This window comes from Pyrus communis, chromosome 16, assembly GCF_963583255.1.
Source record: "Pyrus communis chromosome 16, drPyrComm1.1, whole genome shotgun sequence".
In the NCBI taxonomy this organism is placed as follows: Eukaryota; Viridiplantae; Streptophyta; class Magnoliopsida; order Rosales; family Rosaceae; genus Pyrus; species Pyrus communis.
This window is the reverse complement of record NC_084818.1, coordinates 22,549,644-22,560,054: the sequence shown is the minus strand read 5'-3', so window position 1 is coordinate 22,560,054 and position 10,411 is coordinate 22,549,644. Positions and strand designations below refer to the sequence as shown.

Here is a 10,411-nt window from a genome sequence, read left to right as displayed (position 1 = left end):
TTTGCTCTATGAGTTTGCACATCTTGTCCTAAAGCGGAGCGAATGAGGCCGCTGTTGCAGTGTGAAAGGGAGAAAGATAGAGAGAATACGGGAGGAAATGGGAGATAAAGAGGGGTGGGATGGTGGTTCTGGATTCAGGCGTGGCAAGAGAGAAGTGGGGAAGGAAGGAGATGGTGGGGTGAGGCTGGGTTTTTATTTATTTTTAAAATAATATTTTATACTAAATGTTTTTATTAGTTGTTCGACCATTGGTAAAGTTGAGTCAGCAAAATATGGTCCTGCATTTGCTACGTCATCACTTAACGGTCAATTTGATAGATTAATTAACAGAGGTATGAGATTGTGATACGACCAATAATTATGGTCATTTTATGTAATTTACCTTAAAGGATATAAGAACATGTATAGTTTTTCTCAATGTCCCATTGTACGATTAATGTATAATATCATTATGGCTAAGTAAAACTTATATGGAACAGAACAAATTTACCGTAGGATATCGTCTCAATTGAATAATATCATGTCATTTAAAGAAAAACTTAAATGTAATATATGACATTATTGAACTGAAATGATGCAGTGATGATAAACTCATTTTATATAAATCATTTTGATACCCGTGTTAAGTTCTCGTATTGTGTCGTGGAGTGGAGTGGAATGAAATGGTTTGTTCAATCTCGATGGTTGAAGATAAGAGTGCCAAATCAGTCGAACAGCCGTTGCAGGACCAAAACTTATTTGATTACTTTGTCCCCACTACCCACCTATGATGCTCTGCTTGAATCCAAAAAGGGATCAACACCCATCTTACAACTCATATCCGATGTGTCTCTCTTTCATCAGGTATGATGTCTCTTTCCCCACTACTCACCTATACGTGTTACTTAAAGCCAATTAATATTACAGTTTATTAGTATTTTTCTTTATTTTTAAGTGAGAAATCTTAAATTCGAATCTCGTTAATAGCCAGTTTAAAATCAATGTACTTCCCGTATTTAGTGTAAATATATTGTTGTATATAAAAAAAAAAAAAAAAATTTTATTTTATTTTTAATAAACGATATTATTTACACTAAGAGGATGGGGAAGTGGGCTAAGCCTCATAATAGACCAGAAATAATGTAGCTCAAATTCGCATTTCGTGAAAATTGTACCTAAGGCCTCATTTACAAATGAAGAAGAATATCATTAGACCGTAATATTAAATGGCATAAAAAAAAATTAGAATTAGCAACTAAATAATTATGTAATAAAACATTGGCGCATGTTTAATACCTTGAGTGGAGAATTTTTTTCTAATTGGGAGACATGTAAAACGTGTACTGTATGTTTCATCTTTAACCATTGAGTGATATGAACTTGTGTACTTGCCACAATAGTTCCATGATAATTCACATCACGCTTCATGAACAGTTATTTTTCCCGAATGACGAGAAGTTTGCGTTGTTAGAATAATTTCGATTAATATGATATTGTATGTAACACCTCTATATGATTCAATAGGCGATCGGTACAACAACAATGTAGTCTAATGTTCCATTACAAACAAAAGGTATTGGATTAAGTGGGATATAGTGTGGCCTACACATAATTGACCTACAATTTCACATGAAACCAGGTAAAAATATGAGATCATCTTCACAAGGAATGTATTTGTTTCACCCTCTGAATTGCCTGCCTAACCCTGGTTGATGGCTCTTCATGCAAGAAGGCGGGGTTGTCAAACTCGGACGCCAAACTCGGTTCTCCAAGAAAGGCTCGGAATGAATCAGCCACTGAATATGAAAGCGACTCGAGGTTGTACCCTCCTTCCAAGAAAAACACGCATCGACCCCCACATAGATCTTTTGCAAGTTGTTGAATATTGGACGCCAACATGTAGTATGTTCCCGTCGTGAACTGCAGACTAGCTAGTGGATCCAATACATGAGCATCGTACCTAAAACAATTCCAGACACGATATGCATATAATGAGATGTCCATTCTAGAGTTTTTTAGAGTAATAAAAATGAATTCAATTGTGAAATCAATTGAGGCTTTGGGCATAACTTGATTTTCATGGAACGTAAACTCACCCGGCAGAGACAAGAATGATATCTGGCTTAAACCTCTGGGTACATGGTACAATTATTTCATCAAAGATAGCTCTCATGGCAGCATCACCTGAGCCTCCAGGTAGAGGAAGATTTAGTGTTGTTCCTTCCCCATCGCCATGACCTACCTCGTCAAACTTACCAGTTCCAGGGTAACTTCCATTCTGAATCAACAAATAAACAAAGGAATAAATCTGTATTTCTCCAATGAACATCTAAAATTCACATTAATTCCAAGTGGCAATAAATAAATTCAAGGAAAAAGATCTAATATTAGAAGACCAAAAACGGTTGGCTCACATCCTAAGTTTCTAACAGCTTAAACTTTTCAGAGTAATGGTAAACCAGCAAACTCTACATGGTATCGGAGCAGGAGACCATTGAACTTCACATGTTAGAGGCTACTTGTGAAGAAGGACCAAGTGTGAGTGTTGACGTAAACAATTTCTGGCCGCAACCTAACAGCAATGACTTGGTCTTCCAATATTACCAATTTCAGATTTTTTTTTTTTTTTTTTTTTTTCCTACTAAGAAGTGTACACGGTGGCTTCTTGTAAGAAAGTTTTTGTTTCTTCTCCCTGATTCTAACTTCCATAGCATTTAATCTGTAATTAAGTTGCTGCTGCAATATGGTCTTTGGTTCTGGTTCTGTCATTATTGCCACTGGTCATTCTTTTTATGCTTATGTTGTCGTTCTACGTGGTACGCCTGAGTACTTTATTTTCTTTTTTGGCGAATAAAGATTCTGATTCAATACAAGAACACAATGTCAAGCCGCATCATGCGGTCTCAGGGTAACTACTCTTTAATTCGCAAAACATGTGTATGAGATTCGCACCAAACAAATTGACATTTAATTTTCAGATTTATGCTATAAGCTCACATCAGCATGCAGTGACAGTCTCGCTATAGAGGATAAAATTTACTAATTGGAGACCAAAAATATGGTACTTAGATGAGCATAACAAGTATGACCCAAAAAAGAGATGAACATAACAAGAATACATGACTAGATATGAAGACAAAAATGCATCAAAGTAGTACAAACCGAATCCTTACTTGGTGAGTTGACAGGAAAAAAATATCTGGATCCTCATAGAAAGCATCATTTGTCCCATTCCCATGATGGACATCAAAATCGATGATAAACACACGCTTTAAGCCATGCACTCGCTGAGCATAACGAGCTGCAATTGCAATATTTCCAAAAACACAAAACCCCATTGGACCCTTTGGAATAGCATGGTGTCCGGGAGGTCTTATCAAAGCAAAACCTATAGGTGGACTCTTGCTGATCTTTGATTGTGCGACCTGAGATATGAAATAGGATGTAGTGTAAGACGGTACTAATAAAAACTTTTATTTTCTCTCAAAGAAGGGGATAATCAATTGAATGTGAATGCAAATGTATCGCCTATACACTTCAGCACACATACTTAACATATATTACCAAGACAATGATTGAGGAATCACCACTGAATCAATTAAGGAAATTCCTGCTCCAGCTGCAACAAGGGACTCCTGGAACGTCTACATTATTAACAGGACAGTTGGATAAGCAAAATGGTAAACAGATGGCTTGCTTGGTATTCAACCGATAAATACAGTTTGTTAAATTTCCACGAGCTTGGAGAGAAATGAAATGTCCAACGCAACACTTACATCAACAGTTGCGTATGTTGGTCCAGAACCTTCAATAAAAATAATTCCCTGTTGTGAGGCTTCATCCATAGCCTATAAGTTGGCAGAAGGAAGAGGTCAAGTTCGGGTTAGAGAAAGAGAACAATAAGATAACAAATAAAAAAGGGGTACCATCAGAGTTGTCCATTCTAAGAAAATCCTCAACAACTAAAGCCCCTAGTCAATGTTAAAAAGGCGAAGGCAAAGCCAAGGCGTTTATGCATAGCCACGAGGCATGAAGCGATAGTCTCACAGTGCCTAATATATATATATATACACACACACACACACATATATATATATAATATAATATAATATAATATAATATAATATAATATAATACTTTGTAAAACAATCAAGCAAGCATGCCAAGCAATCAAATATTTGACCATTACTATTACTATTATTATTATTATTATTATTATTATTACTATTACCATTACTATTACTATTATTATTATTATTATTATTATTTTTCTATTTCACATCATAAAGTAACAATAAACTAATAAAAACTAAGTAAGAAACATAAAATTAGCATGACTTTTATAAAAACCCTGCCCAAAACAACGAATAAAATATCAAACGCCCAGGTGGTGCCTCGACGACGCCTCAAGCACCTAGGCGCGCCTCCAAAAACCTAGGCTAGTCTATAGCCCACTCCCACTTGGCAGATGCTGTTTTCTTGATACCCCGCAATGCTAATTTTTTTAATACATTGCACCTAGTAGACAAAAGTTCTTTGTAACCCTCCATAATATTACGATGGAGAAAGCCCTATATTATTAGCAAGCGAGCGTAGCCCTGTTTTTTTTATTTATTAACCAAGTCAAGTTTCTGGCTTGTTAGTCTTGCCCCTACCTGTATTTATGGGATATTTGATGAAGCGCAGGTTTGGAACCCTATACAAGGGCTTTTCTCCAACCTCTACAGGTGGGGACATCAGCAAACAAAGAAAAAAGTAAGTTCCAGTGCCAATAGATTTCCAGTACCGTCAATGTGGTATATTCACTTATAGAAAAGAAAGAGAAAACACCATATGCAAGGAAAGGTTGAGATAAGCAAAGACCTAAAATAAGGGATGCAATCCAGCCTCCACAAAATTTTCTAGTACAACTGAATAAGGAGTCTCTTCTGCAATGTAAGGCAGCATGCAAGGGATTAATTTGCATGATTTTAGCAATACTAAGTTCTATCCACTAACTTAGAAGAATATAAGTTTTTACTGCTCCTTGATCATCTGATTGCATTCACTCAACACGCAAGCATGGTATTTAACAAAAAGAATGTCAAGTACAGCGCACTTCAACTTCAAGGACAAAACGAGCAATTACATAATAGAACAAGAAACATCTCCGTCAATTGCAAAATGACAAGGAGCATGTTGGTGAATTAAATTCTTAAAATTTCTAGATGAAACATGAAATTAATCTTTTCATTAACCCCGTTCCCCTCCTCAAAGAAACACTAGCAACAGTAAAAAAAAAAAAATTCTATCCATAATTCGGTCAGATTTCAGGCACATCATACAATCCAAGAGAGGGACAAGTAAGGTAGGGTGGTGAAAAGCAGGGGGCAAAAACATAGTGTAATAGAAAAATAAAACTGCAATGGGTAATTTAAAGATACCTTCTCCAGGCCTGATACATAAGCTCTTGTATGAACACTTGCTATGTCATCCAATGATGCTGACTTGAAAGTTTCAAGTTCAATAACATCTGAGCCACGAAACTGAGGTATGAAACAATAAAGGATTTAAAAGATTGGAATTTTAAATGCTTTATTTTTAATTAAGAAAATAGAACTTGAATCATAGGCATAAGGAACTCATTCATAGAGATACGCATATGGCCTAAGCCAATTCCTTTTTATCTATCCATTGTGATAGTCAAGCAACACTATCAAGAACTTAATTCCAAATCTACAATAAAAGTCAAGGAATATTGAACTGGCAAATAGCTATGTGAGGCAAATGATTATTGGTGGGTATTATTACCAAATGATATCATGAGTCATGTCAAAAAGTAGTAGATATGTTAACCAAAGGACTTGCAAGGGATTTGGTGTTGGAAATCAAAGGGGATAAGACTAAAGCCATTTCCAATGATCACCAATGGTGGCACTTATCAGTTGAAACATCAATCGAATCCAGAGTAAAGCACATCATATGTATTGATTGGAAGAAGTATAAAAGGTCATTATTATCTCCATCCTAAGGTAAAAGTTCTTGGTACCCATAATTAACCGAGGAGGCTGAGTTATGGCTGTTAATAGGCATGTTTATAGGGGTAGTTCATGCCACCTATATGAGTTTAGAGAAGTAATGCCACTCCCAATCATCTGGGCTTGTCTTCTTTTCAGCATCAAGAAAATATGATATAGACGCAAGGCCCATGAACTGTCGGCTACTTGAACAGCCATAAAAGAAAACGCTGGTCTGTGACTATATTTGATTAGTTATCTAGGGCCACAAGATCAAGGCATGGCTATTTCTCCAAGTTTTCAACTCAAACCCTGGTTTATTAGTTTAAGGTATACAGTCCCTGTTTTGAGCTTAGGCATTAGAGGTAATCCCTATTGTACTTTTTACACATTTTTTATTCTAGTCTGAGCAGGGTTCCTTTGATTAGTAAAGAAAACTATCGACCAAGGCTTAGGGTTTAAGGTCTAGCTTGTGAGCAGACTGATTGACGTTGAAAAATAAACAAGCAACTGCTCGAGTGGCTGCTCAATCAGCTCAAGTGCATTGATGTCTGCACTTCTGAACCTTATGGGAAATTCAATTAGAATGATAAGGAGATGGCCACCAAGCATTCGTACCATAGTTTATCAAACTTTCTTATAGAGAACTGTAAGATATTCCCTGATTCGGCTTGCCAAACTAATGTTGATAAATAAACAGTCAATTATTCAAGTCACAGTGAAAAATGGCACAAAAATTGAGGGTCCGTCAGTTGATGACATATAAAAATAGTGTATAGCGACTCATACCTTAGGCGAGAGCTCCAACATTTCAAGAGCATTCACTATTGCAGGAACTCTAAAATGAGATTCTGGATGAGCCTCCTGTTACGATAATAAATTCAAAAAACAATTGGAGTTGTCGAGGAATATAACAGTGACATGAAAGAAAGATATGAGCATAGAAACGTTACAACCATCAATGAAAGAGAAAAATATCAAGGAAAACGTTTTTATAACTTGGAGAGCTAATCAACCAACGGACTAATGGTTGGGATGGGAACAAAAAAATTCTGATGAGAGAATCTACTTCCGCTAAACAGTTAAAAGTATCCAAATGTGGAAATACTAATGCAACACGAGACTAGTAGAAGTCTAGGGTCTCCATACAGTTTATCACCATCTAACATCATTCTAATGCGAATCTGTAGGGAAAAAAAGGGCATCCTCTTTAGAAGTTCTCTATATATGTAGGTAGGTATTAATGCATGTATCTCTTTATAGACTTATAAATGTATGAAACATGCTGCCATGTTCAACTAAACTAAAGGCTTTAGATTGAGTTTAACTCCATCTACAAGCGTCGTTGTGTGCCCCCAAAATATAACTTGGAAGGAACATAATGCAATGCTAGCAAGTGTAGAAAACAAGAAGAGTTCTAAAGAAATGAACTAAAACAGCAAAACTGACCAGCTGAGTGGTACCTTATTATGGCCCATGGCAGGAGCTACAGCATAAATCACACGTGCATCACTTAATTTCTTATTAACAGGTATAAAGGGATCCTCCCCCGTACCATTCGAACAAGAAATAGGAGTTTCTGCTTTTTCAGAGAAACATCTCCTTCCTCGCCAACTCTTATTCAAAATTCTGTCTCTCACAAATTTTGCATCCAAGTCAAATCTACTATGGCTCTTCCACTTGCACAAATGCTTTCGTACAAAAAACAACGCATTCCCTAAGACAGGCACAATAGCAATCACAACTATCAGACTAAATAAACATTTTGTGTAAGACAGCACAAGAGTGGCGTTCCCATGATTTAGAAGAATAATATATAATATACAAGGAAATTTAGGGGCCTATTGGTCGAACAGATACAAGCTCTTATTTAGCTTGTTATAAACTAGCTGGCCAGGCTCAAGCTCAAGTCTTGCACAAACTGTTTCATAAGCCCAACAGAACCATGATACACAATTCAATTGCCAGTTCAAAGCAAAACCTGGACAAATTTCACTCCATTCCAATTTAACACACAATATCAGTTCAAATTTATAAAACTTAATGAGATTTAGCAGTCCGGTGATTAACTATCATGTCCTGCACGTATCTCTTAACTACGACAGAGTGTAAAATGGTACAAAAGAGTTTCTGAAGCCTTCTTCCCATAAGAAAAATTATACCATTTGCCTCATTTGACATTACAAAAGCATGCCACGGTTTCATTTAGGTTAAATCCCCTAAATATCTCCATCGTCACTCGTCACCTTCTGTCGTGCCTTGTTTACATAGTTGATTATTATTCGTAGCATGGGTAATTCCGTTGGTTATTATTTCCTGTCATTTCCTATCATGCATCTTCTAGTTTCATGTATCTTGTATAAATATTGGGCTTTGCCCCTGTGAATAAACACTAAATTTCGATGAATTATTCTCGATTATAACTTAGCATCCGTAGAATTAATAATATAATCAATGTTCCAACACAAAAAAATTGTTCTGTTCCCCATTTGGAACTCGACTTAAGAATTAATAATTCCACAAATATAACTTCAAGGTAGAAACACATGTAGTCAAGCTTTTCATTTGGTGTGGGAATTACAAACTAAACTAATGAAAAAATTGATACAACAACCCAATTTCGTTGCTACTCATTACAGAGAAATACACATCAATGCAACCAAACCAAAAATTAAGCAGCGTTAACCGTCACAGGTGACATCAATTAATTCAACACAGATTGTCAGAAACCGACTGGAAAATGGTTACAAATTCAAAGAATTTAGAGTTATCTGAGCAGAGAAGCTATAGATTATGCTGCTGCCCGACTCTGTGTCTCTCTGTGTGTGGGCGCCTATGAGAGAGAGAGAGAGAGAGAGAGAGAGAGAGAGAGAGAGGAGTACTACCAGTGAGTGATGACGAAATAGGGAATGAAAGGAGTTCCATTGCGATTGGCAAAACTATGGTTGCCAGGAAAAACCGTATACTTTAGAAATCTCTTATATACAGCCAGAGCTCGGTGAAACAATGTTTTCGACAAATATAATTACACAAAATTGCCCGACACCAAAAAGGGAAAAAAAAAAAAAAAATCCTACTAAACCCATTAGAATTCTAATGTCTTATTCTACCATCCATTTTGAAATGATAATATGATTGACAACTTTATCCTTGTGTAAATGATCTTCAAAGACCTAAAGACCAACCAATCATATCTTGCCACATCATTAATTATTTTGACAAATAAAAAACCCAAAATATCATAAATAAGAAAAAGAAAAAGGAAAAAACCTAAAATCCGATCGCATTTGGTGTTTTGGGGCAACACCAGCCAAGTTTCCTTTAAAAATTCACAAACCAATAATCCAAACAAACATCAGCAACATTTTTCAAATGAACAAGGAACACAAAACAAACAATAACGATTCCGAACCCAACCATTAAAAATAACATATATATATATATATATATATATATATATATATATTAAACAACTTTACAGGATTGGGAAAAAATCAATGGAATTGATTCAATCACAACACCGTTTGAACTTGAACTTCTTGAATCAGGCATCGGAGCGATGACCCACCTGAAAATGATGAAGGTATTGTCACAAATTATGATCGTTTATGAGATTTTAGGGACCCTGTGCGATATTTGTAAAAGAGACCCTCCTTAAGATAGTTTTAAGTATTTAAAAAAAAAGTATGACAATGTATTGATGCTAGAAAACATTCACTTAAATCAAAACAAAGCCACTTAATATTACGGTCTAGTAGTATTCCTCTTCATGTGTAAGTGAGAGTTCTTAGGTTCAATTCTCATCAAAGGCAAATTTGAACCACATTATTATTAGCTCATTGTAAGGCTTAGTCCACTCCCTGATGCGAGAATTATACGCACACAAACTAAACCCTATTTGTGACAATTGTAGTGATGATGTAAGTAGGGATCGTTCTAACCGGGGATTAACTAGGGATGCTAAACACTTGACTCAAATAAATAAAACTAACTTTTAAAACACTAAGACAAACTAAAAGACTCAAAACAAGTTCAAAAGACTCCAAATACTTAAAAACATAAAATAAGACAAATCAAATGATTAAGACTTAACAAAATAGGGGGGGATTGTGGTTGGACGAGATTAAACTAAACGAACAGATTATAATTTAAAACAGATAGTAAAGATGAATGTGATGAAAATATGGATGATGGAATAGCTAAGGGGTTTTTCTCCACACATGTTACACTTGCATACAAGATTGATTTTCGGTTGGTCTTTCGATAAATTATGAAACTCAATGCTCCAAGTTAATTAGGTCCGCTTAAATTAACTTTCAGATTTCCCTAGATTCGTTGGATTGAATGGAATACGCATTACAACCAAATTATTCTTAATCAAAGTCCCTAACTATGGAATACGCATGATAGAGACATTCAACAAAGATCATTAAGTT

General features: G+C 35.7%; 1 protein-coding gene across 1 annotated transcript; it reads right to left on the bottom strand.

Annotated features, from left to right (window-relative positions):
• Positions 1-1,446: 1,446 nt before the first annotated feature.
• LOC137720526 (histone deacetylase 14, chloroplastic) lies at positions 1,447-8,992 on the bottom strand. Its single transcript, XM_068459607.1, has 9 exons — positions 8,861-8,992; positions 7,439-7,692; positions 6,765-6,839; positions 5,403-5,504; positions 3,756-3,827; positions 3,567-3,623; positions 3,153-3,404; positions 2,076-2,257; positions 1,447-1,939 (listed from the first exon to the last, which is right to left on the bottom strand). The coding sequence occupies exons 1-9, from the start codon at positions 8,898-8,900 to the stop codon at positions 1,639-1,641; spliced, it is 1,335 nt and encodes a 444-aa protein (XP_068315708.1). The 5' UTR covers positions 8,901-8,992; the 3' UTR covers positions 1,447-1,638.
• Between the last annotated feature and the right edge of the window lie 1,419 nt (positions 8,993-10,411).

Coding starts and splice junctions, on each gene's coding strand:
- LOC137720526 (XM_068459607.1), bottom strand. CDS start 8,900: ATGGAACTCCTTTCATTCCCTATTTCGTCATCACTCACTG. Junction 3,405..3,566: donor TTTCCTTAATTGATTCAGTG/GTGATTCCTCAA, acceptor TTCATATCTCAG/GTCGCACAATCAAAGATCAG. Junction 2,258..3,152: donor TTTTCCTGTCAACTCACCAA/GTAAGGATTCGG, acceptor TTGTTGATTCAG/AATGGAAGTTACCCTGGAAC.